Source organism: Lycorma delicatula, chromosome 1, assembly GCF_047948215.1.
Source record: "Lycorma delicatula isolate Av1 chromosome 1, ASM4794821v1, whole genome shotgun sequence".
Lineage (NCBI taxonomy): Eukaryota > Metazoa > Arthropoda > Insecta > Hemiptera > Fulgoridae > Lycorma > Lycorma delicatula.
Window position 1 is genome coordinate 121758505 of NC_134455.1, and position 21795 is coordinate 121780299.

Below are 21795 nucleotides of genomic sequence, written 5' to 3' on the forward strand. Positions count from 1 at the left end.
TCCAGCATGCGTACACCTTTACATATGATCAGCACATTGTTTCATTTCAGCCTTTAAAAAAACAAACAATGCAAAATCGCATCCCCACGCCAAAAAAATTATCTAAATGAACTAGTGGCTAATTGGGTATTCTGTGTCCATATTACCCCACTCTCACCTAAACGAGCGCTATTGTAGCACTTACGTACAGCAGTTGTAGTCTTCTGGTACGTTGTGATATCACAGATGAGCGCTAGAGTTAAAGAAATGAATGAAATATCGTAAGCGCCCGCCCTTTAGTTAGAATCATTGAGTTAAATAAACAAAAAATACTATACTTAAATAAAATTATAAATATCTTAAATTAAGTTGGGTGTGTAAGTCGTGCATCAGAAAAAAGCCGCGTGAAGGGAATGTCCTACAACTCTGTTTTCAGCTTTTTTTTAAACAAATTACCTGATGTGTACGCTTTTCGTCAATATTTTCGTTTTTAACTAATTTTACTATTATATTTTCAATTTAAAAAAATTCAGTATCAGATAGTCCACCAAAAGCATTGAACTGTTTTTTTGTTGCTAAATTTAGATTTTGGGATTATTTTAATAGATATGAATTTGATTGAGTTAGATTCGTGTAGAATAGGGAGGGCTACATGATAATCAGCATTATCAAAACTTTTACACTGTTGAACTTGAAAAAATAAATAAATTCATCACCAACGTCACTTTAATCCGTATCCTAGTGTACTTTGATCTAGAAATTTACAGAGAATATGATTTAGTAATTTATCCAGATCTGACTACGTTTTTATCTGTATTAAATGAAGAATAATAGATGAATAGTATTAGATTCATGGTAAGAAAGTAAACGTGTAAACGTATCACAGTGAGTCTAAGCTCCCTTAGTAAACAGTTTTTTTACATTTTATAAAGATTAAAGAATTCGAGATTTTTTTTGGTCTGGTTTTTATAATACGAGAAGAACCAGAAAGAGTGGGAGTGAGAGAGAGAAAAAATATTATGAGAATATTAGAAAGTTGATAGATTTTGGTATTATAAATATTAATTAATTAAATGCACTTACAAAATACTTTCTACAGGTTTTAAATACATAATAATATGCTAAATAGTATTTTTCTCAATAACTTATTTCATGAATTATTATATTTAATTTACCTAATTATGTAGATAAAATTTATGTTTAGATATAAATAATTTTGCAACCGTTTAACATTAAATTAATTTAAGAAATCTATTAATGAATAATCAGAATTAAAAATATTAAGTCCAGTTAAAGAAGCAAATAAATTTAATTATTATTTCACATAAAAAAAAATCCTATATAATTTTTGTTACGAATAAAAATTATGTTTTAAAACATTAGCTTCAGACTGGCGACAAAAATATTCATTTCTTAATCCAAGTAAAGAAGAAGTAATCTTTATTGCTGGTATGAAAAGACTACATTGAAAACAAACAAGAGAAAAATTTCACACAGTAGCTTTTACTGAAATATATCCTTTTTTATTCTTTCTTTGTAAGCTGAAGGATACGCTTGATGGTCGTCTGTCTCCAGTTAAGTAATAAAGAAAGGATGTTTGCAATCATTTTATATTTGTTAAAGCTTCAACTGAAATAGGATAATAATAAGTAATTTGCCAATGTAAATTTTTTATGGCACTTTAACCACCGCAGTGCTATATCATGAATATATTATCATTTGTCTTGCGTGTTTCGTCTTATAATAAATCGTTAACGTTAACATTTTATATAAACTCAATGATCACATTTATTCGTTGTTAAACTTCTTGGTTAAATTTATTTTTATTTTCTTAAGTGTATTGAATTCATAACAAATCGCTTATATTAAATTTATATATTTATGCGTGTCTATTTGGCTTAAAAATATTTTTGTTAAATATGTTAAAATATTTTATTAATAAAATGTTAACAAGAGTGACAAAGTATAATTTCAAAAGAATGATCCTTATTAAATTTTTATAACAATATATTATTTTCTCATTATTATTCAGTGATTTGTATTTTATTTACTAGCTAATCGTGTTGTAACTCCCAATATAAATTCCTCGTGCCTATTTTGTTAGAAGCTATATCACTAGACTTATTTGCTAAATCAGTCTTTTCTATATTATTGTACAGGTTTTAACATTTACCTATGTTTCTTCTTAACAAAATGTGAATTCTTAAAATAAATAAAGTTTATTTAACTACATTCATGATTTATTTATCTGTTATGGTTTTAGGTTGTAATGTAGAGTATTAAAAGTTTATTAGCCCTTCTTATTTGCACCGCCAGAGGTATAACGTCCAGAATATTGAAAACAATTTTTGTTAACCGTTTCAAAAGTTAAACAGCTCCTAATTTGTCAATATAACTAAAAATTTAAAATCATTTCATTCATTGGTAAAGTTCATTTTTTTATGTATAACATATATACAAATTCATCATATACAGAAAGTTTTGCGCTTTAATGTTGTCTTGAATTTTTTTCATTGAACAAAACATCATCAAATATTTCTCTGATTACACATGTTTGTGTATTGAATACAAATTTTTATATTCTGCATATCATTCATATAAACGAAAAAGTTTATTTAACTAGTCATTTACACTAGTCTTAAATGAGTAATTATGGTAATAAAAGTAAATGATTATTGTACAATACATTATTAAAAATCAATTAAAAACCTCCTTCTCTTTGTTAATGACTATTGCTCTCAAAACATAGGAAGGGTATAAAAAGTCATCCAATTTATACTTCCTTATTCGAAGTAAAGGAAGTATTGTGATCGCGAAAAATGTCGGTTTTCAGATTTCAATGGATATGTCCATTTTGACCATTCCTCAATCTAGTTTGACTAGTTTCTACGTGACTTCTGTACGTACGTATGCATGTATTCACATATCACAAAAACTATTAGCTGTAGGATGCTGAAATTTTTAATTTAGGACTGCTGTAACATCTAGTTGTGCACCTCTCATTTTGATTGCAATCGACTGCACAAAATTGTCCAAAAAAAGCCCACAATCCAAAAAAAAAATTGATTTTGTACTTTTTCTTAACTGCAGTAGCAAGCCCTCATTGAGATAATTTTAACGATATATCGTAAGTGGTACATATTTTCATTGGTTCCAGAGTTATAGCCAAATAAATCTTAATTAATGAAATATTTGTATCTTACAAGGGCACATTGCGATGTGCCCTTTTAAGTCGTGAAGATTGAACCGATGGATTGCTTCAATCCGACTTCATCTCCTTCTTTTATCTTTTTTTTAATTTAAATATATTGATTTATTAATAATTATTAACGTCCGGTTGTAAAAATGTTTTACAATAAATAACAATAAAAAAAGATATGAAAAAATATCATAAGTTATTAATGATATAAAATTTATGTACTTTTCATTTAAAAAATAATGTGTACATGTAATTTAATAGGTGTAGAAGGAAGTCATGTGGGATCCACCCCAGATTTTTCAACTTAAAAAAGATTTAGTTTTATGCAAAATCGTTAACTGCAAACAAACAAGAAGTAGTGATTAAATTCACTAGTTATATAACATGTTAATATAATTTTAAAAGTCGAAACACTGAAAGAAATCAAGAAGGCGAACTTAAGAATTAACTATTTATTTATATTATCATACACACTAGGTTTCAAAAATTGAAAGAAATATTATTACTTTTTTGCATTTTATAAACAAAATCACCATAGTAAATTGAACGTATAACAAGATTTGTTATTTTCATAATAAATAAGTCTATACGGTATTAATATTTTATATATAATGTAATTATATATAATTAATAATTTACCTGAATTGCTGTCAGTAGTGCTTCAATTTTCATAGAATTTTCATAGAATTGCAGTTATCTTCATAATCCCTTAACCACTAATAATTGTCCTAATAATAGATTCCTGAAAGAGGACAGTAGCTCTTTTAGTAGTTGTTAAGGACGTAGGTCAGGACGACTTAAACGGCCATATCAACATCACTCAATCCTCTGAATACTGCGCAGCTGAAAGCAATGGAAAACTACAGCTGCTTTTTTTCCAAGAAAATGTAGCTATCTGCATTTTCATATAATAATGATGGAGGCGCCTACCTTGGTAAAATATTTCGGAGGTAAACTAGTCCCCCGTTCGGATCTCCGGGTGGGGACTACTTTGGACTACTCAGGACGTCACCAGAAAATTAAAAAATAACATTCTACAAGTCCGAGCGTGGAATGTTAGAAGTCTAAAAAAGGTTGGTAGGTTAGAAAATTTAAAGTGGGTAATGATTAGGATAGTTTTAAATCGTCAGTTTAATCAAACATATAGAGGTTGAAGAATAGATGTCATTGAATCAGGAATGATCATATTTTCCATCTTAATTGATGGAAACTTCTCTTTACATTATCATTCGTATGATTTCTAAAACTATCTATTAGATGTATGAAAGATCTTGGTAATAAAGCACTTGGTTACCGCTCCCAAACGCATTTAATCCAGTCGAGTAATAATTCAATAATATCCATCTCTTTTCTTGTGCTCAGACTACAATATTGTGTGGAAATTTTTTACTTTTCGGTTGAGGTTTTCTTTTAAAAATTAATATGGCGTAACTTTTCCGTTTCAAAATTATTGTCAGCATCATCAAGCAATGTAGTTTTTCGTAACCAGCAGTTCGTATCTGAATATTCTTTGTAAGCCTTCAATTTTTGATGACATTTCTAAAATCTTGGAGTCTGGTCCACATTCTTAATTATTATATTTAGGGAATAATTTTTCCTTTTCCGTAAATTTATGCCATATCTTTGAAAATTTTACAGTTTACCTTCATATGCTTCTGGCGCTACTATCGTCTTTTTTTTAAATAGACAAACTATTACAACAAAGGAATTGACGTACGCAGTTTACCAGTTTTAAGTTTATCCGTACCAATACTTAATTCATTGGTGATTTCCTAGGCTTTCAAGCAACAAATCTCTTTAAAAATCACATATTCCAACTGACGTACATCCATATACGCTCTACAAGCTTTTCTTCCATTTTTGGATATTTCGGGTTCTTAAGCCAACGTGCTTTCGTTTTTTGTTGCAATCGAGAAATTCATTTGATTTTTATCGCCACTCAATAATGTAGATGATGATATAACAAATTTTCTATCTCTATCACGATTTTCATGCTTTTATGCTCTCAACAAATAACAGTTAAATAATGTGCAATAGGAAATGAATCCAGTCTCTTTTTCTCTCTCATTCAATAGATTTACTGTTCAAGAAACCTTTATTTGCTCAACTGTCCCTGTCAAAATGAAAACCGATCATAAAATGACTACTGTTTTGTTTAAAATTTTGTAATATAAATTCGTGTTTCTAGTGGACTCTAATTTGATGATTCATCCGTCAGGAGGATACATAATATTTACAATGTGGTGTTGAAAGCATTATATTTTAAACTTAACTGAATACATACATAATTTTCATAAAAAAGAATAAAAATACACAATTGTTGCAACAAACGGGAACGCTTGTCGTTCGAGAGAAGAGAGAAAAGACCAAGCGGCCATAGTAAGAACTAAATTGTTCCTACGTCATAACAGTGTAGAAATATACCAAACAACAACAAAAGCTTACTACAGCATAAAATCATAAAGACTAACATCAAATTAAGTCAATCATCCATAACATTATTTTATATTAATCTAGGAACTATAATAACTGCACCCAATTTTTCCCATTGAACCTAAAAATCTATTTTATTTCATTTTTGAGCCAGAAACAAAAATTTCTAATCTAGTTTTATGAGAAAAAGCTACAGTCACTACATCTAAACTAAACAGAACAAATAATACTCAATGAAATAAATAGTGACCCTTCACTTTAAGAACAAAACTTAATTAACTTTCCACAATTAATTTTTATTTTTATTTTAAGAACTCCAGCTACAGTTGTCCGTCATTTGGATACAAATTTTGAAAACTCTCAAAAATTTTGACCTCAGCAATCACGTGCCTACTTTTAAATAGAATTTAAAACATTAGATTTTCTTTGTTAATCTGTACAGAAAAATCATTTCAAAACATTCGTTATGGTAAAATTAAAGAGAAGAAGAAGAAAATAAAGAAATATTTTCCAATAATTTTGTTATCCCCAACATTTTACTTCATAAAATGTGTTAGTTACAAAGAAGAGGAAACTGAACAGAATGAATTCGTTGAAAATAACGAATTCGTAGACTTTTAGGTTAAAAATTTCATCAATATTTCCAAGCTCTTCTTTTAAATCAATAGTTTATTCTCTTCATACAAAATAATGTTTTTATTATTACATTTCCTGTTATAGAGATATTTTTACTGTAATGGCATAACTATAAAATGTAAGTATAACCAAAACTGTATAGCAAAATATAGGTTTTATATTTTTTCAATTTCAACGTTTCAGGATTTTCTTAGCCCAAACAAAGAAAAAATCTGACATGGACAAGATAACTTCCTTGTATGCCTATTAAATTATATTTACACAATTTAAAAAAAATGAAAAGTACATAAAGTTTTATTTCATTAAAAACTTCCGATTTTTAAAATTTTTTTATAATTGTTGAATTATAATTCATTGTAAAAATTTTTTTAACAATGAGAAGGTAATAATTATTAATAAATAAATATATTTAAATTAAAAAAAGGTTCATTTTTAAAAAAAAATAATTTAAGTATTTAGTAATAAAAAAGGAGATGAAGTCTGATTCGAACAGATATTCCTTCTTCTAAGATCCAGATATTTCATTAATTCAAATTTTATTTGATTATAACTCTGGAACCAATGAAAATAAGTATCACTTATGAGGGTTTATGACTGAAGAAACGCCCAAAATCCAATTATTTTCGGAATTTGGGTTTTTTGGACACTTTTGGTTCATTCAATTGCAATCAAAGGGTAGGTGCACAACTAGATGTTACCAACAGTCCTAAATCCAAAATTTCAACATCCTACGGCTAATCATCTTTGATTTATGCGAGATAAATACATACGTATGTAAAGATGTCCCGCCGAAACCAGTCAAAATGGATTCACGTATTGTTAAATGGATATTTCCCTTAATATCTGGGATCCGAAATTTTTTGCGATCACAATACTTCCTTTCCTTCGTACAAAGAAGTAAAAATATATAGAAATATATAGAAAATGTAAGTATAAAAGTCCCGATACACCTGTATACAGCCCGTTACACCTGTATCGGGCTGTATTTCGATTAATATCTCCCGACTGCCTCAACATAAATTCTTTGGAAATGACTCAAAAGATGTCGACAAATGGGACACTGATAGTGTTAAATTTTGGCATATTTAATATTATTTCATTTACATTTTGCCTCACGTTTCAAAAACCGATTGACAAAATCAGTTGAAATTGAGCCCAAATATTTGACTATATGAGAGTGTATATCAGTCATTTAATAATGTTATATATATTTATTTTTTTTTTTTCATTTCCATTCCCATTGGATAAGGCGGATCCGCAAATACTTATATATATATATATCTATATATATATATATATATATATATATATGAAGGTAAGTCAACTATTATCCGCAATGTAATTATAAATTTTATTACATATTTGAAACTTACATGTACATCATTTTTCACAATAGTCCCCTTGAATTTCAACGCACTTGGTCCATCATTGTACAAGCTTCCTAATGCCCACATAAAAGTAGGTTTTTCGTTGAGCTGCGAGCCAGGAATGCACCGCTTCTTTCACTGCTTCATCCGAGGTAAATCAACGGCCCCTAAACGCCTGAGTGATCCGAACAAGTGGTAGTCAGAAGGAGCAAGATCAGGACTATACGGAGGATGAGCCAGTACTTCAAAGTTGAGTTTCTGAAGCTTTTCAGCAGTGTGGGCAGCAGCAGTATGTGGACGGACATTGTCGTGCAACAACACAACACCTTTCGACAGCAGTCCTCGGCGTTTGCTTCAAACTGCAGGCTTCAGCATGGCAGTAAGCATCTCACTGTAACGCGCACTGTTTATTGTCGTACCCCTTTCCTCATAATGTTCCAGTACTGCGCCTTGTGAGTCCCAAAAAACCGTAAGCATCAGTTTTCCTGCGGATGGTTGGGTCTTAAACTTTTTTTTGCAGGGCGAATTTGGATTATTCAATTCTATATTCTGCCGTTTAATCTCCGCCTCGTTATGATGAATCCGTGTTTCGTCACCAGTGATGATTCTCTCTAAGAAGATGTCCCATTCGTTACCATAGCGATCCAAATGATTTTGGAAGATGTTCAAGCGCGTTTATTTATGCGACTGTGTGAGTTGTTTAGGGACCCATCTTTCATAGACTTTATGAAACGCAAGTCTGTTGTGTATGATTTCGTAGGCAGAACCGTGACTAATTTGCAGACGATGTGCCACTTCATCGATAGTTACTCGTCTATCTAAGAAAACCGTGTCACGTGCAAGCTCAATGATTTCCTCATTTGTGGCGGTAAACGGTCGTCCGACTCCTTCGTCGTGCGTAACACTTGTGCGACCATTTTCGAATTTTTCAATCCAACCGTAGACACTTCGTTGCGGCAACAGACTGTTTCCATACTGTACCGAAAGTCTTCGATGAATTTCGGCTCTTGATACACTTTCCGACCACAAAAAACTGATCGCTGAACGTTGCTCTTCTTAAGTGTAAACAGAAAGCGGTGTAGTCCTGGTTAACGGCATGGCAGCGATAATGGAACGAACCTAGTAGCACCAAACCTGGACAGACATAACAAGAATTAAATCAGGCACGTGTCATCTACGCAACACGACCGTACTACCAACATAAACAAAAATACTACTAAATTGCAGATAATAATTGACTTACCGTCGTATATTTGGTTTACAATATTTTTAGCCTGTTTGATTAACACTTAACAAAATTTTTACAACTTATTGAATTAATAATTACTCCTATAAAATAACTTTTAAGTTTCTAATAAAGAAAACAAGGAGAGTGTACGGGATCCATACTTAAAACAACGATATTCTTAAACTTTAATTTTCAAGATTTAAAACACAATTCTACTCATTAATAATGTAGATGTTATGAGGAATTTATAAAAAAATTACGATCCCATAGACCCAGCTGAAGAATTAAAAATATTTTTGTGAATTTTTTATAATTTCTGATTTGTTTTACTATATTGTGGCTGTCATTAAAAATAGATGTCAAACAAGGGAGTCACATGGAGAACCAAAATATTTTTACTAAAATTTTAATCTTTTCTAATTTTACTTTAGTACTGAACAAATGTTTAAGTAAAACGTCCTTTGATTAAGGAGATTTAATCGGATCCAAAATTTTCTACTGAATATTTTGAGCGTTTTAAAACTTTATTCCACATACTCAATAATTAAGAAGTTAATGTTTAGGAAATCTGGCCTATTTCAAAAAGAATTCTTTCAAGGGCAACACCGGGAAAATTATGCACTCTTTTGTATTATTATATGTATACTCGTACTATTGAAATATTTTAATTAATTGAAAAATGCATGAGCGCAGTTTTATTAAAAAAATTATTTTTGCGCGCACAAGCGGATGAGTTACACATAACATTTTATGAGTCTCTAAGGAATATATGTGTTGAATACTTTTTCCGAATGTGAGTTTCACTCTAATATGAACAGATAGGTAGGAGTACTTACAGGTTGCTGCATTACATTGACACGCAAGAGTGGTTGTATTATATCTTAGTATTCTCCACCTTGCTTTTCCCAGGATATCTCTCATTCACAGTAACTTGAGCTCAGCGTTCATGGGAACTGACTAATTTACATCATTTATGCAATCATGCGTGTTGATGTATGCATAGGTAGGTATTAATGTATTTATTCATAAATCATAGAATTGTAATTCTTGTAAAATTTGTTTAATGGTGTTACTGTAATAACATTTTAAATAAATATTATTGTTGCTGAGTAGGTTTATTTTGTTATTTTCTAAGGATATATTTTAATTTTCCGCATTATTATTAAAAACCAACCAAAAAATTGTAATTTTTATTTTTGAAATTAAAAATAATTAATTAGTAAAACTTGTTTTCGTTTGTACATAAGAAATAATCAGGGGTTAAAAATTTACTCGCATATTATTCACCTATCAAATAATTAATTTAAATCTCTATATGTATATAAATATAAAGTAGATATACTCGTATGTTTATAATATATTATTATATATATAAAGAAAAGATTAGAATTAGAAGAAAACTGGTTTCATTTGAAATTCTGATGGCCTAAAATATTAGATGGTACCAGTATAAAATGAACATCGCTCATCTACTCCATTTATGCATTATTACGTTATAAAAGTAATTGAGAAAACATGGATTGTTCGTAATTTTTGAAAATTTCCCTGTTTTAAATGATACTTACTTGAAGCAGTATAGTGTTTTATTTCTTAATAAAACTTAACCAGTCACTTTAAGAAACATTACGCAGTTTCCTTCTCGTTAAAGGTTTTCAGCTGAAAAGCTGCAAAAATAATATTATTGATTTATATTTTATTTCATAGAATTATAATATTAATATTAGTTCATATTGTAAATATAAATATTTATGTTCATGATTTTTATTAGTTTATTTTGTTAGCTTCTTCATGTCATATTTCTTACTTATGTTTATTTATAAAAGTCATTGCCATTTTAGATAGATTTCATAAGAAACCTACCTATTGTAATGGGAACCATTATTCGACTTTTGACATACGTTCACTTATCGCATACCCCAGGCCCCAAAACCACCGTCAACTCAAAAGTTTATATATAACACTACCGCACCCGACAGATGTTGTGCTGTTCAAACATTGCAAATCCAAAAATTAAAAAAATTTTCAAATAAATTATAAATTGTTTTGACTGTTTTGATGAAAAAAAAAGTAAAAAAAAAACAAATATTACCATACCGATATTTGCTACTCGTCCACAAAGACGTGGTATTGTTCTGTAATAAATACACAACACAAATATAAGTAACTTATTTAAGTTAAAATTAGCAGGAATGTGAACGAAATTTCATTAATATGACTAAGTAAGACTAATATTAGTATGACTATTATCAGTTTGTGATTGTTGTATTATTGTAATGGGTTTATTGATGAATTATGTGTAGTATGGTTAATATTTATTTTCACTAAATATTGTGATGTCTGATGAAAATTGAATTAAAAAATCGAAACGCCGTAAAATATATTAGTTTAATTAATAAATTTCACCTAAATTACTGCTAATATTCACTTAAGAACATTCTGAAAAAGTACCTCCTGCATTTTTTTTTCATTTCATAATTTTCATAACCATGTGATAGCTTAATTAATAAAAATATTAAAGCACTGTAAAAAAAAAACGTAGTTAAAATTTTAGCAGAAATTTTTATCATTTTTCTCATTCTTTATTTTAACATCTATTTTATAAAATTGTAAATTAAAAACAATCTTTGAAAATTTTTTATAAAATGAATCAACTTCCAAAATTATAATTTTAATGTTTTTACATATACTAAAAACTATAATTATTATAAGTATAATTTTCAAAGAGCCGTTCAATACTTCATAAGTTGCATAGAAGCAATTGAGAAATGACAATTTAAATTTGTAGGTTAAGTTGACTGTTATTGAATGCACGTGTATACATCATTAAAATTCATGAAAAATAATGTAAAATACTCCCTTCAATACTACACCTTACAAATTTGCACAATGTATATTTTTTAATTATACAATAAAACGTTATTTCAATAAATAATAATATAATATTCTCAATAAGCGCGCAATTCTAATTAGAGAATATAAGAATTTTAATGTAATAACAACACTAAGCTACGACGCAAGTAACTGATATGCGAAAAAGCAAAAAAAATAAAAACATTCCTAGAATCCAATCGCAGCACCAACTACCGGGTTTGACTGATATGCCAAAAAATAAAAAAAAATTTCTAAAACGCGATCACAGCGCTGCCTACCGGATGCAATTGTGAACCTTAACCATCCCAAGATCAGCAACAACACATAAATAAATAAATTTAAAAAAACATTTTCTATCGGATCAAATTGTGAATCGAAACCATTTTCGAATCAACTTAATCACACACACAAATTTCATCAAAATCAGTCTAGCCGTTTAGGAGGAGTTCAGTCACATACACACGGGCAGAAGAAAAATATTTATATAAAAATATATATTTCACTATCTTTTATCTCGACACGATAACTGCTGTAATTTTTAGCCAATCACTTTCAAATTGTTCCTTAAAAATAACGCGCCCCGAAATCTCGGTTGAGTTGTTAACGGTCAAAATCGGACTATGCTGGTAGAAATGGGGGCTTTTTGAAAAAAAATCGCGATAACTTTCTTATTAAGAAAAATATCGAATTCGTTTAAAGTTCCTACTACTCTTTGGATAAGAGCCTAAAACTTATATAAGTTATGGGTGATATCAAAATATCACCCACCATTGGAGATGGAAAAAATGGAGTTTTGTAGACAAAAATATCATACCTCCCGTAATAGACACAGCATCGAATCGATTTAAATTGGTAGTTAGTCGTCTTCTAAACATTATCTAAAATTTTATGAGAAACAGTTTTTTATATGACCAACCTTTACGGCAAGAGATGATCCAAATATTTCTGGAATTGTAAGAAGATGGGATTCTCGTATGTTAAACATGTGAAAACTTTTTTCAGATGCAACCACTGTCGTATTGAGTAAATTTGAAGTTTTTCTTAACTTTAAGTTGGAAATATATATTTTTCCCTATTTAGCATCGGTGAAATCTAACTCTGCCTTCCAGCGTGTCGAAAGGGATTTGTTTTTCAATTCATGTATAAACAACAATGACTGATAAATGAAAAAAATTGTGATCACTAAATAACAAAATTTAAAATTTATGATTTTAAAGAGAGATAAGTAACATTGCCTACCATTTCTATACAATTTTACAAAGATTGTATGAAAGTTATAGACTTAAAGAAATGTATATTTTATGGAGGATTATAAATTGTAGAAAAATAATAAGGAATATATTATTATACAGTTTACACGAACTTTATCAAATACAAATTTATCACTGCAGTGAAACTCTATAATGAAATCTAACTGAAAATACCGAAACATGTTAAGTATTATGTTTTTATTAGAAATTAAACTTTTTAGTAAAACTTCAATAAAATTAATTTTTCATTTTATGTATACATTTCCAAGAATTAGAATTTAGCTAGTAATATAATTCTAAAACAAGCTACACGATATTAAATGATTAAATATGATTGAAAATCATGATTTATATTTTTATTGAATAACAAAAGTTTTTAGTGAACAAACAGCTGGAGATAATCAAATAGCCTCCTTATGTACCATACTTCATTTTTACCCCTGAAAGTAATAATAATAGTAATAGTTTGGTAATTTTTTACGTAAATAAACTGGTGGAAATACTAAATAACACTGTAGTAGATTACGCTTAATCATATGATACTACTGATGGTTATCGATAGATGTTGGTTTAGTACAGTATTTACTGAAATTTAATGAAGAATTTTAAAATAAAAAAGTCAAAAATATGTAAATCTTTGTCATATCATTACAGGAACTCCGTTATGTAACTTTTATAACACAATATGTAACAAATTCCTTAAGAAACCGAATTACTTTTTAGAAGGCTACTAAGTTTATCTATGTACATAATTTATAAATACATTAAAAAAAAACAATAAAATAAAACTTAGCTAATAATACATTTTTCTGCTTCAAAGTAAAAAAAAAATATAGGTTGGTGATATTCATTTCAGTAGAGCATGATAAATTCATACTTTCATAACTTACTAATGGTAAGTTATGTTAGTAATGGTAACTGTTACATTGAAAAAAGGAGCATATAAAATTTTGCATTATCTTTGTGTAGTTAAGTAAAGAATGTAAAGGTAAAAGTACATATACTTGAAAAATTCTAAATTGATTTTATTATAGTTCTCTAGGTTATTAAAGAAAGCAATGGAGTACTTTCACTTGAGTTGAATGGTTTAGTTACATCCCACCTCTGTGAATGTACTACACAAGAAAGGATTTTTCTTTATTCATATCTTTTATTATTTATAGCTGTAAAAAAATTGAGTCATTACAATATAGAAAAAAATATCATCGCGAATGTCATGGGAGACGATTTTGCTTGAATGACCTTTATTTTCCATTTCTTCAACCAGACGGCTAGAAAAAAGTAAATCAGAATTCAACCTAGTCAATGCTTGAGTTGGATCATCAGCGTCAGCCACGATTGCCAAGTCGTCGGTAAACGATGCAATAGTGGTTAATTCTATGACTGAAAGGTCCGCTGTGAAGGTGTAGTAGAGGATAGGGCCCAGCACTGAGCCACGAGGAACATCCAAGGAAGTTTCAAAGAATTCAGATAACTCCTTCTTTTATTTAATCCGGGTGAAGTGTCTGTCCTAGTAGATATTAAATAACACTATTAAATAAAAGAGTTGAGGTAGATTTGTTTTTAGTTTTTATAGCAAACAAGGCAGCTCATATCGAATGTTGGCCTTATATCTAAAAATAAAAAAAACAGAACCTTTTCTCTTTCAAGCAGTTAGTGACAACACGAATCATCCTGGATATATGTTCAAGAGTGGTGTGACCGGTGGGGAAACCGAACTTTGAAGGAATAACTTTTCCCCCTTCTAATTCAGGTAACAATTTCTGAACGATTAGCCTTTCAAATACCTTGGTCATAGTAGTAGACTTATTGACCTGTTCAAGGACACGTCATGTACTGAATTGCCGGGCTTAGGTTTTATCACTACGTGAGACACCTCCACTCCGACATGACGTTCGAAGGATACTACTATTAAACATTTGAGTCACAAATAAATTAAGGATTTAGATGGAAGTATAACAAGAATATTTTTGGTGAAAACCAGAGACTTTCTTCGAGTTCCGCTCCTTTTTAAACAGTTCCAGCACTTCCCTAGATGAGAAAGTCCTAATTGCATGACTCATCGGATTCGGGGTTTCTAAGAAGCCTTCTAAGAAGCCTGAGTTTTCTCTTCATCAGTGCTATAGATGTTAAGTAACTGAAAGACCGCCTGCTACTAGCAAAAAGGCCGGCCTTCTCACGTCACTTCTTGACCAAGACTCACCGATTTTTATAGTGGAGTGAACTGAGGCATTAGCCCCTGAAATCTTCTCGAGGCTTTCCACAAAGAGTAGTTGTTTCTTTTTGAAAGGGAAAGATTAATGAGCTAATTTTTAAATATCTCCTTCTTGACAGACTTTAGGACTCGTTTTAACCTCCAAGCAGCCCTGTTTAAATATATCTTAACCTTTGGTCACCTGTAATATAGCCATCTCGTTTTGAACCGCTTCTTGACTGAAATGAGATCCATTACGTTTCCTGGAGAGTCCGCTTCATCTTGCCCTTCATTTTTGTCTCCACTCGTTGAACACCATGTTGCTTCCTTTTTACATCGAGTTAAGGTATCCGGTTGTGTAGTCTATATCAGACGAACATTTCAACTCAGTGGATATGACATGATCATCTACTATCCAGCTCCTGTAAGACTTACAATCTGTTCTGTGGTTGTATAAGATAGGGGATGCCTTCTTCGTAATTATCACTATGTTTATAATGAGTCGGACAGGTGAATGATGAGAATTTCAGTCTAATCCTTCCAGAAGTGTACATAGACGATATATCGGATGTTAAATAAAAATCTAGTTGGTCCGGAAACTTAGTAAGATCCGGCGGCCAGTTCGTTGGCTGGGAACATGCATCGAGATGCATGTTCATGATGCAATCGTTTAAAGCTCGACCGTTAGTTTTGTAAGTCGTGAACCCCATGTAATATGCAGACGTTCTAGTTCTACCCGCTACAAAGCGCGGTTTTGTTGTATTATAAATTAGTCGGTGAATAATTCAGTGGAAATCATTTGCCAAAGAGAACAGTAGATTGCACGAGAGGCCCAAGCTGGTATAAAATTTTAATTCAAGTCGTTTGGATATGACAACTGTTGAAATTTTAGTTTTTTTTATAAGCAGTGCAGTGCCCTGATGCGCCCTACCGTCCAGATGGTTTGTCATGTTCATAGAGGAACATATCAGGATCTATCTTCGTTTTTGGGTACCAAAAAGCAAGATAGATCCGATCAATAACTTTATTTCACAGAGGAGGACAAAACCTAACGTTTTTGTGAAGAAATATCTGTAATCCTTTTCTGCGGACAACAAGAGCATTGATGTTCCAGGTAGGTATGAAAACTGGTCATTAACAATGTTTAGCTACCACCTTGCTGAATAATCCTATCAGGCTTCCAGTTTAATGAACTGAATATACTATTTTGGAAGTCAATTTCTGCAATCTGTACTTGAGATCTTCATGGGTATTGCGCCCCACAACCGTTGTATAAGATCCAATAATATTATTTCATTGGAGTCTTGGATTTCTAGACTTCTCTCGCCTTGAAGAAGGGATATTGCCGTTGCCTAGATTAAATGAAATATTATTTTTCAAAAAAGGAAGAACATAGCAATTTCTGCGTGTGTTTTCCTTCCAGAATCTTCTTATAGACTCTACAACCACTATAATTAGCAAGATGGTCTGAGTGACAAATGCACAAACAGAGGGAGTATTTCGATCCTTTCTAGGACAGTCCGCATTCCTTTGTCTCTCTGGAAACACACCGGAAGGATCACATGGAGTTATTCTTACGACCGTATTGTTGATATCTCATGCATTTGGACAGAGTTGGAGCTCTACTGGGTATCTGAAATGTGACGCTACAGTTCGATATCTTTCTTATTTTGAATATCCCCTTGTTCTCATTAGGCTCAAGGTTAATGAAGAATGTAGACAATGGTTCTTTTATCACACGATGATGGGCGTTTATAATACTTCATAGCTTATGTCCTTGTTCTTCAATTTCACACTTGATCATGTCAGTCGGGATTGAAATGATACGCTCGTCCTTTCTTATGAATATCTATCCAATAACCTAGTGTTCACTGAGTAATTCTATCATTTTTTGTAAGTGGTTACGCCTTTCGTCATCATACGTAACTGCTCAGCAGTGAAAAGTTTAACATAGTAGTCACTTTGGGACAGGACCGACGACATAATTTGTAGAAATCACAATAATTTATGGGACCACATCTGTGATCCGATAAAGGAATATCGGACGGCTTCCTTCCTGTACGTTTTAGTATTGCTTATCTCCATCGGTGAGTTCTCATAAGTTTTTGATAAAGTTAAGTAGTTTTTGATGTTACTGGTATTCTGCGTCGTCCTCGTCTTACACAGTACCTGAAACGTTTTCCATGTTGGAGACGCTAAGACGTTATGCATATCTAAGTCCATTGAGGACGTAGATTCTCAATCTAACTTCTCAATGGTACCGATCGATGAGGTGATAGGTAATCCATGCTTTTGTTATATTAGGTTATCGCTGTAACCTACAAAATAAATGAAAATGGAATTCTAATATCTAACCAAAATTAACCAAAATAATTTTAATAATATAATACCAGTCCAAATATAAAAGTATTGTCCACGTTTAACTACTTTATTTATAAATTATTCAAATAAATAAATACCAAAGAAAAAAAAAGAAAAAAGAGATTGTAACAGAAAAACATAGCACTTATTAAAAACGAATATAACTTTTAATCAAAAGCAATTTTTATACAACAGTAATACAGCTGATATATTTCCAAAAAAAATTAAAGTATAGATTTCAAAATAAAAATCGATATGGTAATCTTAAAATTAAGTCATTTTTAAACGAAAATTCTTCATAATCAAAGAAACAACCTAGTAAAAGTTATGTACAAGATAAATCTACAAACTTGGCAGAAGATGTATATCCTATACATGTCGTAGTTCTTTAACCAATAAAATATTAATTTGCATATTTTTTTATTTTGTACTAAATAATTAAACTCATTCAATTTAATCTAAATAATAAATTATTTATGGTTTGTTTATTGTTATATTACTAACGTTTGGCATTCGGTAACTTTTAGTTTAATTTTAATTCGGAATCAATAGTTTAAGAAGCGTTACATGTTCCCTTCCCTCATTAACAATTAATTAATTCCTTTTTCCTTCCGATAATAAATTATAGTTATAAATACGAGTAAATAATAAGTACTAAATTCTGAAATTAATGATAAGATTTAGTGTTCAACGTTTGACCGGTCCCATACGTAGTACTGAACTAAATCACAGAAAGCGCTACAAAAAAAAAAAATAAGAATAAAAATTAATTAAGTGGTTAAAATAATATTCAACGATTAAAAAACAAATTGAAATCTAATAATGAAGAAAGTAGTGTGAGCTGAAAAATGTATGAAGAAGCTTAAATTTAAGTTTGTATGTACTTTTGTACAACGATCACATTTTGTACGTTTTTATAAAGACATAAAACACTTTTCCAGTTCTATTTAAGTCTATATTATACACGTTGCAATCGAAAGAAAAAAATTGATACATTTCAACTATAGTTGATTAGTTAACAATTGAAACATTTTTTATAAATAGATATGTCGTTAAATACTTAACTTTTTTTCAGGTGTAGGAAGTTTGAAGAATGTCCAGTTAAAAGTACCATCAGCTATCAGTCCAGGGGATACAGCTACCCTGATTTGCAGCTACGATCTAGAAGATGACCCTTTATACACAGTTACCTGGTACAAAGGACGAAAAGAATTCTTTAGATTTGTTCCGAAAGAGCTTCCACATACTCGGGTGTTTCCATTACCAGGTTTTCGTATTGATGTAAGAAATTTTGTTTATGATTTTTACTATTAGATTTATTGTTGTAACGTGATAAAAGAATTTTTTTTTAATTTCAAAAAAAAATTATAAATTATTTTAACATTTTATGTATTTTTTATTTAATTTAAATTTTGTTATTTATTAAAATAAATTAACAGTAAAATAGTATTTTATAATTTTCTTTACTTTATATAACAGTATTAATTATATTTTTCAATTATATTCAATTATATTTATATATTATTTCAATGAATAGTTAGATAAAGCGATAAAAATGAAAGTTATTTTTTTCAACGAGTTCTCATACAAAACTAAACGAAGAACAACAAATGTTTATACTATCAAGAATATAACAGCATTATTAGTAACATGCAACCTTCTGAATACCTCCATTTGAATAATATTACATTGTACCATAATTACCTGCCAGGCTATAAACGTCAATCTGAAAAAAAAGTTTTATCAAATATTTAAATAACAGCTTACGTATTCGTGTAAAGAATAAGAAACTAATAATTTTTTCAGACCACAATTTAATAAAAATTTAATCATAATTAAAAATTTTCTCATAATTTTATTTTATCAGGTCATAATTTAATTTCAATTATACTAATTCTCCTTTTAAATTTTACTTGATTATTTATAGTTAGCTCAGTTAGGTAATAATTAACTAGAAATTCATTATAGTAATTATTTTCCTTATAATAACTAAGTTTATATCGTGTGTAGATCAATCTGGGACCTACAGTAAGCTTTTCGACGGATTTAAGAGGAATATATGCTTGTGTTATTAATATGCACGCTTGAAAACTTATCAGTCTAATAAATACCCTTGTTTTGTAATTATTATTTTTAATTGATATAACAATTTCTATTGCGGGAAAAACTGGATAAGATTTCAATAATCAAAACAGATAAAATATTGATTTAATTCTTGATTGAATATTTTAGTACAAGTGATTAGTCATGTAATAAATTAATTTATAAAATTTAACACAGTGTAAAATATAACACAAAATTCTTCAGTCAACCGTTTGTCACTTTAGTTTTCCATTGTTGTTTATACAACTCTACAGGCCAATTGCTTTGAATTTAGAACATATAGAATGAGAAAATTATGGATTAATATATGAGAATTAATTTGGCCAAAAAATTCGAATTTGTTGTTAAAATATTTTGAGGTATTTAGAAAAAAACAATCATTATTCTTTTTAAGAGAAAGACTGTGTATATGTATCTAACATGTAATATTTTTGGATTTCATACAAGATTGGTCTCTAAAATAAAAAAATAAAAAATTGTTATTAATTGATATGATGAACTGTAAAAAAATAATGTTTATGAGTCGATAATATTTTATTTATTGTTATTATTTAATAATGCAAATAAAATCAGCAGTTTGAAATAAACATAAACGTACATCGAATTTCAAAATTATAGTAGCCACATATCTATAAGAGTTTATATCATTATAAGTGTTATCAACAAAAGGAGTGTACTTGTTCTGGATATTAAAATTTAACTAGTTTTAAATTAAATAACACTTTTGTAAATATAAAAGAGTTTTCCTTTTGTAAAAGGAAAAAACAAAAGTTACATTTTCCAAAACAAAACTAAAATTATGTCAAATATTTAAAACATCCATAAAGAAAAAAATAATATCTTCCAATAATAATTTATTTACGACCAAAATATGTCAGACCAATAGTAATAAATATTTAAATGAAGTATACCCAAAAAAAATTACATTTAAAGTATATGAGTCATTAACCTCTTCGCCCGCTTCTTTCAGGAAGGCAAGTTCCTCCCTTTTTGTTAATCTAAACGTAACAAGTTATGGAAATTGTTATAAAAATCAAATTTTAAAGAAACCTATTTTTTTTTTTTTTTAATAAACATTAACCATCCTTATATTTTTCTAACAGATTTGGTTTATCTACCAAATTTGTTTTGGTTCAAAACGCTGAAAAAAAGTTCGCGTATATATTTTTTGATCGAATGTGTGAGTAATAACTTATGTAATAACTAATAATAGTAATATTTTAAAGATGAGTAAATTTTTAAAATTTAAAAACATCAATTTGTTAAGTTTGATTGGTAAGGAAGCAAAACTAAAATTAATTATACGCCGTACATTATACAGCATTATATGAATTTAATGTCTGAATAAAGTAGGTATTTAATATCTGAAGAAGAGCAAGACACACACGTTACGAAATGACTGCTTAAAAAAAGATAAAATTTATTCGAGATAAAAAAAATTCACTATCGGTTAACATTTATTTTGAAGGTAAAAATTATATAAGATTAAAAATTAAGATCGCCTTTTAAAAAATATTTTCACTCTAACTTATTTTTTTTTTTTTAATATTTTTATTTATTGTCACAAACAATTAAAGTTATTAGCTATTGGAATGTAAATGTAGATGAACCGATAAAAGTGTAGCCATGAACAGACTTAGACAGAACATTCCTGAGATAAGTGGTTAATTGAATGCCGATTACCGAAGAACACCGATATCTACGTATTCGAATCACAATAAAAGAAACTAGCTACTAGGATTTTAACTTAAGAACCTTTGTCTTTGAAATCAACTGATTTACAATGACCAGGTATACAACTAGATCAAACCGGAAAATTTAAATAATCTTACTTTTAGTCCTATAAACGTTATATAACACCTATTAACTTATATAACCCCTATTTTCATGTAAAACGGGCTTGTTCACTCATCAAACAATGGTATGAGTTTTTCTGATGAAAACTGTTCATAGCCCAGGATATTTTTACATTCAGAATGCTATTTTTTTATAAGAAAGAAATAATTTTTTTCTGTTCAATAATGAAACTCTTCAAGTTGGAAGTAAATTCTTCTTAATTTCTAAACTTTACAAATTTTTTTCGACTATATCTGCAGAAGAACTTCGAGCTATTTATCTAATGCAAGCTACTTAATAGTAGGAGATGTTTTTTTACTAATTTAATATGATTTTGG

At 29.5% G+C, this 21795-nt stretch overlaps 1 protein-coding gene across 1 annotated transcript in view; it reads left to right on the top strand.

Moving 5' to 3' along the window:
• The window catches only part of LOC142321793 (uncharacterized), a 159112-nt gene that overhangs the window by 67776 nt on the left and 69541 nt on the right, over positions 1-21795 (top strand). Inside the window, exon 2 of the mRNA XM_075360191.1 lies at positions 18594-18799. Coding sequence (XP_075216306.1) covers positions 18594-18799 — 206 coding nt within the window. The remainder of the gene's footprint in view (positions 1-18593; positions 18800-21795) is intronic.